General features: G+C 43.5%; 3 protein-coding genes across 3 annotated transcripts in view; all 3 read right to left on the bottom strand.

Annotated features, from left to right (window-relative positions):
- The window catches only part of LOC134965836 (zonadhesin-like), a 60,236-nt gene extending 44,043 nt beyond the window's left edge, over positions 1-16,193 (bottom strand). Inside the window, exon 1 of the mRNA XM_063942213.1 lies at positions 16,161-16,193. The gene's annotated coding sequence lies outside the window, so the exon portion shown is untranslated. The remainder of the gene's footprint in view (positions 1-16,160) is intronic.
- LOC134965835 (zonadhesin-like) overlaps positions 1-16,524 on the bottom strand; it is an 87,164-nt gene that overhangs the window by 2,061 nt on the left and 68,579 nt on the right. The window lies entirely within an intron of this gene.
- Positions 1,283-7,851, bottom strand: LOC134965837 (mucin-2-like). The gene is made up of 4 exons (XM_063942214.1): positions 7,771-7,851; positions 7,343-7,393; positions 2,762-3,645; positions 1,283-1,554 (listed from the first exon to the last, which is right to left on the bottom strand). The coding sequence occupies exons 2-4, from the start codon at positions 7,389-7,391 to the stop codon at positions 1,423-1,425; spliced, it is 1,065 nt and encodes a 354-aa protein (XP_063798284.1). The 5' UTR covers positions 7,392-7,393; positions 7,771-7,851; the 3' UTR covers positions 1,283-1,422.

Here is a 16,524-nt window from a genome sequence, read left to right as displayed (position 1 = left end):
AAAGGAGCTTGGACCCAGTAGGCAACACCATCTGTAGTGGGCACTACCTAATAGAAGCCTATGGGCTTCTTTTTAAAGTAGAAGATGGATGCGCAGTATCAAACAAATTACGACACAAACAAAAAAAATTGAATTCAATAAACACAATCCTGTACATATACTATGTAATGTTATTATTCCCCAGGAATCTTGTTCAAAAATAGCAAAGTTCCTCAATATGATAGTCTTCTGTTGCCTCTTTGCAACAGTGTTTCCGCTAACCGATGCAATGAGGTCCTACCCTTCTGTCAGGTTACAGACCACACTCACTGTTACTAGAGGATCCGTGACAATGGTCTTTAATAGCTGTCCAAGCCTCTGTGGGGGCTGGTCGCACCCTATGTAACTGGCCAAATCCTATAACCATGGGTACCTACCACTGCATTTCCCCCATGGGTCCTACATGCCACAGTTGTACACTGTATATACACCCCTCTAGATTACAATACATTACATATAAACATATCCCATTTAAAGGGTTCTTGAGCCACCCCCATCCAACAATTTGCCTAGCCCATGACTTTGGTTAACATGGTCATTAACTTTTAAAATAGAATACCTGCTAGGGACCATATGATTTCAATCTCCCAGTCATGTATAAAAGCTAATTATAAACCGATTGAAGCTGGACTGTAGATAATTAAATCCTATGAGAGACTTCACATAAGGGAGGAGGAGAATAAAACTCAGTAAGTTTTGGAGGCAAAGGTGCCTTCACTGGTAAAGTACATTTAATAGTAGGAATCCCTTTAGATCTTATGGGGACATTTACTAAGCAGTGATAAGAGCAGAGAAGTGAGCCAGTAGAGAAGTTGCCAATGGCAACCAATCAACAGTAACATCTATAATTTGCATACTATAAAATGCTAGAGTTGCCAATTGGTTGATGGGGTAACTTCTCCACTGGCTCACTTCTCCGCTCTTATTACTTAGTAAATGTCCCCTAAGTGTCTATGGCACTAGCAATATATTTTAAGAAATTACAATATCATTAGACTTACGGCAGAAGGCTGCATCCCGCCAAGGCTTAATGGCGATGCCAAGGGATTGACACACAGCTGCGTAGTCTTGAAGATCCCTGCAAGTCAAACCAGCATCTTCACTGCTGCCACAGAGATGACTCTGGCATGAAGCAAAGTAATCATCAGGGTTGACTATATTGAGGCATTTCCTCAAATGGGCCATCTTCACCCAAGAACAGGCTGCAGACGTTGAACCTTCTACTTTATCCAGGCTAAGACCACATTCCCAGCTGCTGCTACATAGCATTGGCTTGGGACTTGGGGCCGTTCATACGACACTCCACATCTTTACTGGTTGCATTCTGGTGCATACACAATCCACCACATAGGTTATCTTGGTAACCAATAGGAAGCAGAATTTCTAGAAGGCCATCTTGATCCACTGTATGACCAGACCGAAGTCTGCCTCCAGTACTAACAGAGAACCATTGCTGCTCAGATTGAGTGATTGAGGAATCAGGTAGGCAGGTAGATCAGTCAGCCAACCATTGACCTGAGATAAACACAAATTGGAACTTTTGTAAACAAGTTTAAAGTAAAAAAAAAAAAAAAAAAAAAGTATTTACAGCAACTTTGTCATAATAATGAAGACTATAAATTATCTTGCACAGTACCAAATGCAAACTGCTCTTCAATGCCTTAGAAGACACTACAGAGCATGTTTATAGTATAAACGAAAAAGGTTTCCAAACACCAAAGTTAGACTTTGTACCATGGAGTTTATCACATGAAGTCCACCACCTAAGCAACACGCCCCCCCCCCCCCCCCAACTTCCTGTTAGTCTGATGCATCAGCGACTCCTCTCCCTCCTTTATTCCCTTGTAAGATGGAGCAAGGTAAGCCAAGTAGTTTAAGGGCAATGGACTAAGAAGAGATGAGGGTAGAACCAGATTTACATGCGGCTTACACCCCATTGCCATAGCCCACAAAAAAAAATCCTTTGGGACAAAAACTAGTATGGACCATACCGCTTGCAGAATACCTAGATTAACACAATTGAACTTGTGTCAGTGACACCATTTAAGCCATTGAACAGTTTGTTATTATATTAACTACAGTGTTATAGAAGGATACTACTAAAACCTGATGAAGGTCTGAAGAAATGCAGGGTGAGTGTGTATGTATGTATGTATGTATGTATGTATGTATGTATGTATGTATGTATGTATGTATATATATATATATATATATATATATATATATATATATATATATATATTTTCCCATCCAAACTTAGGGGTAGTGTCAGTTCTGTTATTATCGAACTGGCCCACACCACCAATGATCTAACCTGCTCTGATCAGTTCAGAAGTACAGTAGGAGAGAAAAAGCATAAGGACAGAAATACGGTAAGCTCTTCAAGCAGTTTGGACAAATACTACAAAGAACACTTTATATGCCTATTGCTTACATTTGAAAACCAAGAAAATACCAATTTACAGTGGCAGAATCCTCAAATAGTTTGAGGTCAACAATGAGACCACCACGTTGTATAATTTTCATGTTGGCTGATCTTTAGGCCAAGTCTAGACTTGCTTTTTATAAACTACGCAAAAAACTAAAAGCTAAATATTCCATGGGTCAACGCCCCTACCAAGCAGTGATTTTAATACATATACTGTAACGTTAGAGATATACAAGAACTGTTAGAGGTTAAACAGGTTCAATTTCAAACAAAAAGTCAAACATCTTGTCTTACCCATACACCGTTCTCGCCACCATTCATCTTCACAAAAAAGAGCTGCTCATAGATCTCCACTACAATACTTGTAGCAGGCTCATTTCCTTGCTTTCTGATGCTTACTGAAAAGAAAACTTCTGTAATACTATTATTGCATAGCTTTGCCAAGACCAAGTTGCACTCTCCAGGAATAAGTTGCATTTTTAACCCATCACCAAACTGTAGAGTATTATTGCCAAGCTTTAAACTGCAACTTGTTGAAGTCGACGGTAGATAATCCTGAAACACTGGAATTCCTGAGCTTCCTGTATCTGCTGTGGGAATGGAAACTGGAGGTGGAGTAGAGTAGTTGCTGGATCCTGGAGGAGATGCAGTCAGTGGTGCAGCAGTGTAGGTGCTGTATGGTAGAGTAGATGTTGGTAGGAGATCTGGCGGTGGAGCCGTGTAGCTGCTGGTTGGAGATATAGCTGCTGCAAGAACTGAGGCCAGTGGTGGAGTGGTATATTTGCCGAGAGCTTGAGTAGATTCTGGTGGTATGGAAACTGGTTTTGAAGTGGCATAGCTGCTAGGTGGAGTAGATTCTGCCGTAGATACTAGGGGTTGAGCTGTGGCGCTGATGACTGGTAGAGTAGATGTTGAAATGGAGACTGTTGGTGGAGCTGTAGAGCCATTGAGTAGGGAAATAGATTCTGCTGGCGTGGAAGCTGGTGGTTGAATGCTGTACCTGTTAGGTGGTGGAGTAGATGCTGGAGGTTGAGCTGTGGCACTGATGGCTGGTAGAGTAGATGTTGATATGGAAAATGGTGGAGGAGTGGCGGAGCTGCTGGGTTGGACTGTATCTGCTGTTGGTGAATAGTCTGGTGAAGCAGGTAGTGCAGACAGAGGTGTCATGAATAAAGATACTGTGTGCAGCATGATGAGAAGGGGCGGGGGGGGGGGGGGGGGGGGAGAAAAAGAACATAAAAGTTAAAGGTTTCACAACAGTTTTGGATAAAATAAACCACCTTTAGATCAGACATAATAAATTCAGTTCCAATAAAGTTAAGGAATGACTACTGCAGTTCTCTTGCAATGTTTCCACATGCACCTGCAGCAAATACCATATGTCATTTGCAGCTGCATTGACCAACTATACTGTAGCTAGCTGCTGTTTGAGGAGTGTTAGGACTTGCTTCAGGCGAGTTAGACATTGCCATTATACAGGCACCAAAGACTGGGATCCACCATGGTGAGAAGCTAACATGCCTAGAGAAAAGACCATCAAGTCAGGTATCAGAATCCCTTTCAGAATGTAGAAGTGGCCTTGTACTGCAGTCCTGAAGAGCAGGTAATACAATTATTTCACCTTTTCATAATTCAAGGTATTCTAAAAACATGACATGTACTTAAGATTAGCATTGAAAAACCACTGGTTTATAAGGTCAGATTGAGGTCTACAGAGCTTAAAGTGGTCCTGGAGAAGAGGGGGAAAAATCATCTCCCACATGATGCAAAAGTGGGTGGCCTCACTAAGAGGAGGCATTGCCACACAATAGTACCAATTCACAACACCACCTCACAGTAGCATATTATTCACATTGCCCCACATATTAGTGCCCTTTACACAATGCACACAGCAGTGTCGTCCCCCCCAGCCTTAGAGGTGTTGAACAACCTTTGTTCATATGTGTTCCCTCTGCTTTCTTGTTTCCTTTGTCTGCCACTCTCCTCATGTGTCCATTTCTTCATCCTAGGTGACCCTCTTACTGCCTATATACCCTCCTTTGTGTCTGATCACCTGATTCTCGCTTCTTTACTTGCCCCTATACATCTCATAGGGACATGTGGTAAGCTAAATGGCTCAGGTGGCAATGACTAGCACCAGAGCCAGACTTACACACATTTCAGCCAGAGGGTCCATCTGGGCATTATACACAGGTGCAGCAGTAAACTCCTGGAAATTTGGCGAGTTAATCAGAGAAGTGCAGAAACGATACAGGGGGAAGATGCGCCGGCTCCCCTGCCAGTCCTAACAGAGTTTTAGCTAGAAAAGGGATTAGAATAATGGAGAAAATATTTAATATATTCTTTGTATTTTTCATATACTTTACACAGTCAAAACGCTGATGCAAAGGTTAGTGGTACAGGAAAGGCGCAGTCTCACCCTACTGCACGTCACTGACCTCACTCCCTGTGTGTCACTCCCCCATCTCACCCCTTGCTACCCTTCAGACTCCGATTCTCTCTCACCCCCTGCTCCCGTCATTTCCCTCAGACACCTCTGGCTCTGCTGGGAGAGAGACAGGAGGAGCAGGGAGCGTAGCTGGTTGCCGGCTGCAGTTTTTGAAGTTGTTAGCGGCTGCCAGCCATTCCTGTGGACCAGCTGCCAATCAAGAGATGCTGCGCTTTGAATCTGGCACCAATTGCACACCAACCACAGCTCGTGGACCGCCAGCCAATGAGAAACTGCCACTTGGCAGCTTCTCATTGGCTTGCACCAGTTTACAGTCTATGTAATGTGTATAAGCGGCTCCGCTGCGTGGTGTAATCTGAATTATGTGGCCACACACCTTCCTCATGAAGCCACACCCCTATTTTACTAAGGGATGCCAGAATAAATTCTCATGCCAAAATAAAAATATAGGCTTGGTGCGCCCTTGAGAAGGATCACACGTTCCTTGTGATGCAGCGGCCTGTAAAGACAGCTGCAGGCTCCTGTGAAACATGGTGGCTGCCAGACAAGTTAGGACTGGTTTACAGTTGTACTAAAGGGCCGAGAGTTAAATGAAGCTGCTCACAGGTAGGTGGTGTACTCAAATGAGGTCAGCCACTTTAAAGAGACTAAAATAAAGTTAAAATTGGAGCAGTTAATTCACGCTTTCTGACCCAGAGTGCCTTCAAGGACTAAGTTTGGAGTTATTTAGTATTCCATGCCCCGGTCTAATACAGGAGAAACCTTTAGTGGTTGAGTAAGGACTTCTGTTGGTTGCCACCAGACATGTTCTTGCTGGAACTGAGGAGTATGGCCATGTTTTATCTGGAATATTTTTAAATGTCAGCTTTCATTGGTAACACAACAGTCCTTAGAATGCCAGGTCCTAGAAAAACCAACAAATATAATTTCCCTTTCATAGGTAGATGGTGATCTGGGTGTTCCTAAAGAATGTGGTCAGGGAAACCATATGCAGTAAGACTGCAGTTCCTGCATAAAAACTACAGCAGAGCAGGCCCTAGGAATAGGCAAATGCCTAGGGGCACAAGCAGTTTCTGCTGATTAAAATAATGTGGCATGCCTATATTCTGTGTGTGACTGCAGCTGTATCTACATATGAAATGCTACGTTAGTGTATTCCTGGAAATCACTGTAATGTACAGTAGAATTTCTTATGCAGATACAGCCACACACAGAATATAGGCATGACACAGATAATTTTAATCAGCAGAAGCTGCTTGTGCATCCTAGCCACAAAAAAGGCATCTGACATTAGCAGAGCTGCCTCACACCAGTCATCTCCTGCTACATGGCATATTGAGGGAAACTGTAAGAGGACATCTGTATCCAGGCAGAGGCAGAGGTCACAGTGTTAGTGGCCATGTGAGTGCCGTGTATGGGTGGGTTGGTTGTGCAGTAGTGTTCAGCATATGTGAAAGGGGCACTATGTGTCAATATGTGTATAAGGGCACTAATGTGCGGCATATGTGTAAGGGACATTATGTGTATAAGGGCATTCATTAAAGTTGGAATAATGTGTAAGGTGCATTATGTTTAGGAGGACATTAATAATGAGTGTCAGTAAGAGGCATTACTGTGTGGTATGTGTATAATGTGCTCTAATGTGAATAAAGAGCAATGTGGTATGCTGTGGTGTATTCTAAATGGAGCAATTCCGTGCAATATAATGTGAATAAGAGGCACTACTGTGAGGAGTAACATAAAGGTAAAGTGGTACTACTATGTGATGTAACTTGAATAAGTGACACTGTTGCATGATAAAATGTGAATAAAGTTACAATAGTGTGCAACATAATTTGAATTGGGGGCACTATTGTGTGGACATGCCCCTTCCCAGCAAAAACATACACTTTTTGGGCTGTGCGCCGAATGTGCGCACTGTTCCTACTTAAAATATAAGGGGTAGGAGCACCAAAATGAGGACTGCTATGGGTGATGGTGCTGGGAAAGGGGTGCAGGGTCAGAGGCGGAACTAGTGGCGGTGCTAGAGGGCACTAGTCAGTATCTTGCACAGGGCACCATATTGGTTAGGGCTGGCTCTGTACTACAGCAAAGTCTGAGCCTGGCTGATCACACAATAGGACCCAAAAATAGAGCGCAAGCATTTAAAAAAAAAAGTGGAGAAGTCACCTGCTGGTAAATCTAGATACATCATTTGTCAACCAATAATGATAGAAGCTGGTTGCTGTGGGCAAGAAGTCACCTTATATGAAAGATGGTTGGATTAGGTTTGTCATCTGCCTTCACCGAGATCCTTAAATAGGGACCACTTTTTACTATGGCATCTGTTTATTCCCGCCCCCCCCCCCCCCAATTTCATTTTGCTCATTGATAAAAGCTACATAAAAAATAATTAAATATGTAATAGTATGTACAAATCCACTTACCAATCAGACACAGGAAGGAGCCAACATAAAGGAACAACTTCAGATCCATTGCTGTAAAGCGGAACAATCAGAAAGTTACAGAGCACAAGACAGTATGCAGGGTGAGTGTATAACACTTCTATGAAAGGTTTTTGACCCAGCACATCTCAAAGGGCAAATGTAAGAACGACATAAAAACCTATCACAGGAAGGTAACACGTGTCAGAGGAGGCTTCACCCTATCCACAGATCTAGGTAGGCTTGAGAAGTGGTCAAGAACATGGCAAGTTCAATGCTAAAAAATGCAAAGTCATGCACTTGGGTCTCAAAAACCCAAAGGCTAAATATAGTATCAACGGTACTATACTGGGAACTACTGAGGAGGAAAGGGATCTAGGAGGAGGAGTCACTATGTCAGGTGACAAAGGATAGTAGCAAGTTATACTTACCGATAATTTAATTTCTTTGAGATACTCCATGGCAGCCATTACTCTGGGATTTTATCCCTAGCCCTAGGTTTTAGACAGGAAGCTTTCTATTTTAGGCTCCGCCCCTCTGAGAATATAGGTCCGACCGCCTCTGGCTTCCCCAGTCTTTTGAGAGTCTCCTTGATGGAGCCCAAGAAAAACAAATATATAAATCGAGGTGGGAAAACTAGGCTGCCATGGAGTATCTCGAAGAAATGAAATTATCGGCAAGTATAATTTGCTACTTTCTTCTACGCTACTCCATGGCAGCCATTACTCTGGGATATAACAAAACATCCTAGTAGGGTGGGAAATAAACCACAGAGCCCAAGTGATGCTTAAAGTAAGTTGTTGTTTTTTTATGCAGTGGCTTCCTTCAGTACTGCTTCTCCAAAGTGACCACCAGAGATATCTAAGCCATAGTGGGTGGATGGATGGATGGATGGGCGACCATGCTGCCGCCATACATCTCTTATCGACACCTGCGCTCTTTTTGCCCATGATGTAGCCACAGCCCTCGTAGAGTGTGCCTCAATGTGGTCTGGAACTGGTCGGCCATTCTCTCGATAGGCGAATGCAATCAGTTCCGTAGTCCATCTAGCAATTGTGGTTTTAGAAGGAGATTCACTTTTTTTGGACTCCAGAGTGTAAAATAGATTTTTAACTTTCCAGAAGTCTTTCACTCCAAGTATATGGAGACTGCCCGCAAGACATCCAGTATATGCAGCCTCTCTTCCTAATCATCCGTTGGGTATGGAAAGAAAGATGGTAGAATGATCTCCTGGCTCATATGGAAGTTTGAAACTACCTTTGGCAGACATTCTGGATTATTCAAGTAGGGCTCCTCAGACCAGAGAGCCTGTAGTTTTCCAACCCTTCTCGCTGACGTTATTGCTGTGAGGAAAACTACCTTCCAGGTTAGCATTTTTAAAGAGATTTCCCGCAGAGGTTCGAAAGGTGAATCCATCAGCGTATTCAGAACAAGGTTCAGATCCCAGGTTGGTATAACTGATCTGACTCTAGGACGTTCCCGCTTGACAGAATCTCTGCACCAGGTTATCCTCTGACCGCTTTTTATCCAGCAATATACTTAAAGCTGATATTTGCACCTTGATGGTCGACACTGCGAGACCCATCTGAAAACTTTCACTTAGAAACTGCAGGACTTCAACCTTAGAGATTGTCATCATTTCCTAACCAAATTGCTAAACTTTCTCCATACTCTAATAGGAATTTGAAGAGATATTCTTCCTTGCTTTCATAAGTAAGGTAACAACCTGCTCTGAAAGGCCTTTACTTCTCAGGATTGACCGCTCAACTTCCACGCCGTCAAATGAAGACTCTGCGAGTTCGGATGGCAGATTGGTCCTTGTTGCAGTAACTCTGGTTCTATTGGTAAGGTCCATGGACCCTGTATCGCCATTCTGAAGACTGGGAAACCACTGTTTGGCAAAAGGGGTAGAACTATTATAACTACCGCTTTCTCCTCTGATTTTTTGTAGAACTCGAGGTATCATTGGTAGTGGAGGGGACACATAACTGAGGCTAAAGTTCCATCTCTGGGAGAGAGCATCTGTCCCGCTGGAATTTGGGGATTGGTACCTTGAAAATAAATGTTTACTTTCATATTCTGAGATGTGGCCATCAAGTCCACCTGAGGGTACCCAAACCTTTGTGTTATTAAGTGGAACACTTGAGTATTTAGCTCCCATTCTCCCGATAATACATTGGGTCTGCTCAGGTAATCCGCTACTAAATTGGATTCCCCTGGGACATGAAGGGCTGTTATGGACTTTAGGTTTTGTTCTGCCTAATCCAAAATCTTTGCTACTTCCACCCATAGATAGACTTCTCGTGCCTCCTTGTCGCTTTAAATATGCCACGACTGTCACATTGTCCGAGAATACTCTCAGATGAGGCTGCACCAACAGCGTCTCAAAACAACGTATAGAGTTCCATACTGCCCTCGTTTCGCTTGTTGGAAGACATGAGTTTCTTGGGTGGACCATAATCCCCGACAGGTGTGACTTAACAGATGGCCTCCCCAACCTGTGGCACTTGCATCTGTCATCAAGACAGCGTACTTGGGCTGCACTAAGGACACTGACCTCTGGCTTAGGCTCCGTTCTATCCACCAATCCAGGGACTTCTTTGCTCCTCGAGTGAGGATTATCTTGTGGTCCAGGTCTCTGCCTATACAGACCACTGATTATGTCTCACTGGAACATTCTCATTTTCCACCTGGCCCAGGGTACTACTTCTATTGTAGAAGAAAACATCCCCACAAGACGCAGACCTAGGCGGAGTGAAATGCTGCCCTCTACCTGAACTAGGGATGAGAGCTTGAATTTTTTTTGCATCGGTCTTCTGACAACGCCACCGTATACTTCTTCGAATCTATCCAAACTCCTAGGAACTTTAGGCCCTGCGTTGGATCCAACTTGCTCTTCTTCCAGTTCACTAGCCAACCATGAGCTTGACGAGTCTTCTGTACTGCTGCTATTAGAGTCGCTTTCATACTTGCACAGATCAGCAAGTCGTCCAGGTACGGCCACAATGCTATGCCCGTCACTCTCATATGCGCCACTAGAGCTAGAAGAACTTTCGTGAAAACTCTTGGCGAGGAAGACAGGCCGAACGGCAGGCAGGTGAATTGAAGACGTTTTCCCCAGGACGTAAAACCTTAGGAATCTCTGGTAGTCTTTGTGAATTGGCACGTGAAAGTAGACATCTTTCAGATCTAGAGAGGCCATAAAGTCTCCCTGCTTTATCCCCAATATGGTTTTCAGCATCTCCATGTGAAAACGTTTCCTCACAAGGAATTTGTTTAATCTTCTTAAATCCAGAAGATCCTTGAATTCTTCCGATGGTTTCTGAAACAAGAACATCCTGGAATAAAAACCTCTTCTCTCCTCTGCCACCTTTTCGACTGCATGTGCTTTGATAAGGTTTTTTCAGAATATCTTGAAAAGCTATTATCCGTTCTTCCGAGGTTAGAATCTTTGATGTTACAAAATTTCGTCCCGTCGGATTCTTTATAAATTCTATATGATAACCCTGGGAGATTATCTTTAATACTCAGGCGTCCTGAGTTGACTCTTGCCATTGATCTGCAAATTTCATTAATCTGCCTCCTACTGGCGCAGCACTCTGGGGCATCATAGTCAGAATTTTCTATTGCCTCTTCTGCCAGACTGACTAAAGGACTGCCTGGTAGTTGTTGGAGTATATCTACCATACTGTCTACCTGGCCTGCATGATCTGGCTTCCTTAAACTGCTGCTTAGGTGAAGCAGCTCTAAACCTTGATTTTCTATCATATGGCAGCTTTGCGGATTTACCACCCGACATGACATTGATTATATAGACTCTGGCTTACTTCCGAAAAGGCGAGAGCCTTCATAAGGAAGAGCCACCAATCTGTTTTGAGTGGACGTCTGCTGTCCAGGTACGCAACCACAGTGACCTTCTAGCCGCTACACCTGCTGCTAATGTTTTTTGCCGCATATTCGACTACCTTGAGAGGCCTTACACAGGTATTCCACCGCCTTCATTATCACAGCCAGGTCTTTCTGCAGGTGATGTCTGGATACCTGATCCTCCAAGTCCCGATTCAGGTTGTTCCCCCACAATCTCAGGGTTCTGGTTGTTGACGCCATCGCTACCCCAGCCTTTAGCGTCACCGCTGATGCTTTATGGACTTTTCAAACGAACTCTCAACCTTCTTATCCATTGCATCTTTAAGCACCACACCATCTTCCAACAGAATAGTGGTTTTGGAAACAACTTCTGCTACTGCAACATCCACTTTAGACAATTCACACCATTTAATGAACCCTTCATCCTGTACCGAGAACATACGATCCAACCTTTTCATATAATTGAGACGCTTATCTGCACTCTGCCACTGTACGGACATCATTTCCTTCAGCACTTTATGCACCGGAAAACATCGTTTTTTCTTAATCCTATCTTCAAATAAAGGATCTGAGCATCACCCTCCTGTGCTTCATCCTTAAGATTTAAAGCTCTATACATATGCTTGAGTAAGCCATCAACTAAATCCAAATTAAAAAGATCTGGCTCCTGAGCCTCCTCAGATTCTGCCGGAGAGGGACTATCAGCATAATCCAATACAACGAGACTATCCGAGTCATCTGCAGCGTCCAGACTTGTCTGTGACCTGGACCTTTTAGTTCCCTGAAGCTCCTTTAATTCATCCTTTGTTACGAATTATTTTTTCATCCATTCCATAAGATCTTGGATCTGCCTAGATTGGCCCTGAGATGCTTCACAATTATCACACAATTTGCTATTTTTATCTCCAGAGAAGCTCTTTTTACATCCAGAACAAGCCAAACGATGCTTCTTTTTACATGATCTCTTCCTAGGAATTTCAGACACACTGCAACCAAAGCAAAACAGTATCCTAAACAGCCTAACTACATAACATAATAAGCACCCTAAATGAGATTTCTTACCATTCCTGGGCACATGTAGGCGTGGAGGGAGATCTCTTTATCCATGCTGTAATTATCCTTCAGCTGTTCTTATTCAATTACTGCCAGTCCCTTATTATTGGGAACACTGCCTCATTCTCAGCAGTGGACCACGCAACTTTATAAGCATCTGACCCCACTGCCAGCCGGCGCATGCGCAGACCGATCTGCGGCAACTTCCGGGATTCGGCCGTGTACTTCCGCCCGCCACATCCAGCGCTGCTTCTGCCCTCCAGCATCTCGGCGGTTACCCACGGCAATGGGAGCAGGAGGCACCTCTTACACAGGGCGCATTTTTCAATATCCCGGCGGGCGCACTTGTACTTTACAGGCGGCAACACTCCATACAGGTACACAGTAGTGGGTAGACATTTCTACTGCCACAGGCAGTAATTATAGTTGCTCCATATTTAATCTCATAGCAGCGGCATTCAGCATTTCTACTGCGACAGGCAGTAATTATAATTGCTCCATATTTAATCTCATAGCAGCGGCATTCAGCATTTATACTGCCACAGGCAGTAATCTCAATGCTCCTCCATGGGTCCCTGGTGCCAAACCCCTTCCAGCTGCAGCTCACCGAGGCGCATTAGGCCGGGAAGCCAGGGGCGGTCGTACCTATATTCCCAGAGGGGCGGAGCCTAAAATAGAAAAAACTTCCTGTCTAAAACCTAGGGGTAGGGATAAAATCCCAGAGTAATGGCTGCCATGGAGTAACGTAGAAGAAAAATTATAGTATTAATGGCACTATACTGGGAACTACTGAGTAGTAAAGATCTAGGAGTCACTATCTCAGGTGACAAAGGCAGGAAAGCAATGTAACAAAGCAATGAGGAAGGCTAGTCAGATGCTTGGTTGCATAGGGAGAGGAATCAGTAGCAGGATAAAAGTAGTAACAATGCCACTGTATAGGTCATTGGCAGGGCTGCCATCAGAAATTGTGGGGTCCAGGACTGACAAAATAGATATATATATATTTTAAGCAGATATGGAGCAACACCATAGCCCCTGTCAACGTATTATGCCCCACAGTAATGCCCCTGACATTATACCCCCAACATTAATGCCCTTGTCACTATAATATGACCACTCTATTAATTATTCAGTACCTGCTTGTTCTGAAGGTTCTGCTTTGTCAGTGGGTTCTCCCCCCACCCCTCGCCCGCCACTGCTTCAGCTGCTGCAGAGCAGACTATTCGCGCCTGCCTGCTTAAATTGAAAATGTCCCTTCCAAAATGGCCACCGCCTCAGAGGAGATTGTTATTAAAGATACTAGAGCCTCCTCTAGTATCTTTAATAACTGTCTCCTCTTAGGTGGTGGCCATTTTGAAAGGGACATTTCCATTCGATTGCTGCAGAAAAAGGGGATGGGAGGCTGTGACGGAAGACAGGGATGAGTGGCGGCGGGCGAACGGAGGTACAGACAGCCCGGGCCCTCTCCTCTGTTATAAAGGCCGGGCCCGGCACTGCTGTGCCCCGCGGCACCCCCCTAATGGCGGCCCTGGTCATTGGTACAGCCTCATCTGGAATACTGTGTCCATTTCTGGAGACCATATTTCCAGAAGGATATAAATACATGAGAGTGTAAAAAGAAGAAGGGCAACTAAAATGGTGCATGGCCTACATCATAAAGCTTACCCAGAAAGGCTAAACGATCTTAATATGTATAGCTTGGAAGAGAGAAGGGAAAGAGGGGACATAATACAAACTTCTAAATATACCAAGGATCTTAAAGTCAGGAGGGAAACATTATTCGAAGGAAGAGCAGTATTAGAACTCAAGGGCATACACTGAGACTGGAGGGAGGAGGGAGGGAAGGTTCAGGGGAAATTTAAGGAAATATTTATTCACAGAAAGGGTAGTTGATAAGCAGAATAGCCTCCCAGGAGGTGGTAGAGGCTAAGACTGTAGAGCAATTTAAACATGCTTGGGATAATCATATGAACATTCTTCCAAAGAAAAAAAAAAAAAAAAAAAAAAGAGACAACTAGATGGGCCAAGTGGTTCTTATCTGCCGTCAAATTCTATATTTCTATGGATACAGTGAAAGCTGCCTTGTGCCAAACATGGGGCAGCCCAAGTAAGGATCGCAGCAGTGAACATTCCCCCCCCCCCCAAAACAGGAAATACAAAAAAAAAAAAAAAAGTACTCTTTATAGCTATAAGTGGAACTGAAAGCCTAGTCAGACGTGTTCTAATGGTAAGTAAAAGGTAACAAGATCTTTTCCACCACTGGGTAACCCCATGTTCTGACGAAGTCACCTTTCAGTGGGGTGGGGGGAGTTTGCAAAGCTGGGGAGGCTGCACAGAACCCCACCGGGTCAGGTCTCAATGCAATGTGCATATTGCCTGGATTCCGCACTAGCAGGGTTATGCTACTACTGGTGAGGGGGGAGAAAGCCTCTGTACAGGAACCCAGGCTTGGTAATTTGCCAACAAGACAAGCCATATTGCCACCACATTAAATGCTACTTTGCATGGATACATTGTAAAAATGAACAAGTAGACCCCTAATTCAGTCTCTATTCTGTGCATCCCTTATATAAATAGATATACCATAAACTATACCCCCAAACCAAGACAGACCACTGTGTGAGTAGCCATTCTTCTAACGGAATTATTTTATTGATTGATATTTCATGGATTTATACTTACCTTTGATGTGAACAATTTACATCATATGCACTTTCCTCAGACTTTTTAGATGAATTTTTATATAGATTTGTTTGTGTTTGTTTTTAATAAAAAAAATTTGGATCACTCGTTTACCGATGTTTGGGATTCACATGCTTTATGAGGAAGTAAGACCCTCTATTTGAATCTCTTTACTTTGGACCCATATTTGGAGGCCAAGTGTTTCCATTTAGAAGTGCTACACAGGCTTTTTCTGCTTGATACAAGTTGTGGAGCAAGCACCAAATAAAGATACCTTGATGGGATTCAGTCTGCATATCTATGTGTGAGTTGGGGTACGCCCACTAGACATATATTTTTCCTACAAAGATACCGTTATAGGAGTTTTCACCTATATTTATTGTGTGAGTGAGAGGTACGCATACCTTATTAATATTCTGGTGAAGGGCCCACATGTTGATGGTGCACATGAAACTATAAGGATATTTCACACGGTGGAATGAATAAAGGTGTGAAAAAGGCACGGAAATGATCCATTACTACAAATCTTATAGGCGACACACGGTAAAGAAACTACTACACATTGGATATTTCTCATTTTTTCATGCGAATGAGTCCATCACATATTGAGGATACTTTTTTTAATGAATTCTCGAGAGGACATTTGAAAGAAACCTTGATAGGAGTCCAGATTCCCATTTCCGTGTGAGTTGGGGTACGACACCCAGGATTATCTTTATATAGGATAATTAAAGATACCTTGAGGTGTGTAACTTACTTCATATCAGCGTGAGTGGGGGTACGCCAAATAAAAACATTGTACCATTTGAGTTAGGAAAGTACAATTACCTCCCTATCTCTCAAGTTTTCCCTATGCACCAAAGGAAGCCATTGACTACCTTGCTTTAGATTTGTACAATTTATTTCGGATTAAGGGGCAATATCAGATTTGAGTCAATAGTTTCCATTAGGCAGCATCCCTCCTGCGCCAATCTGTGGAATTTATAGAAAATTTTTTTTTAATCACATTCAATATACCCCCAACCAGTTTATCTTTAGGAGGAATAAATATGGAACTGCAAGCATAGTGTGTAGTGACCTCCGCCCAGTATGTTATCATTTGCACTTGGTGAGGCCTGTAGCAGCGTATACTAGTCAGGGATTATAGCTAGGTCAGCTGGGAACAAGCCACTAAATAAAACTATTACATAAGACATAGTGTAACTGACATACAACTTACCTCTGTATGATCCTGACCACAGCCACACACTGCACAAATCACACCCACAAGACCACCACTAGATGCTCCCACCCAACTGCGCTCAGGCCTAATAAACGTTCCACAATCAAAGGGGCCTGACCATTAACCAGTGGAGTCCCAGAATCCCATATGTATAACAAGCAGGTGCATTAAGCTTTAAAACAGGCCCACCGGCCCACCTGCCAGGTCAGGTTTTCCAGATAGCCCAATCGGTGCACCTGATATCACACACAGGCGAACAGAGCTGGTTCCCAAGCATGGAGTATGTAAATGTCATCCAAATCAGCAGCTGCAGAGGGCTCATTGTGATAGAAGGAGTCTATTTATCAAGCCTTAGAGAGTG

The sequence above is a fragment of the Pseudophryne corroboree genome, chromosome 10 (genome assembly GCF_028390025.1).
Source record: "Pseudophryne corroboree isolate aPseCor3 chromosome 10, aPseCor3.hap2, whole genome shotgun sequence".
Taxonomy (NCBI): Eukaryota; Metazoa; Chordata; class Amphibia; order Anura; family Myobatrachidae; genus Pseudophryne; species Pseudophryne corroboree.
This window is presented reverse-complemented; position numbering and strand designations above follow the sequence as displayed.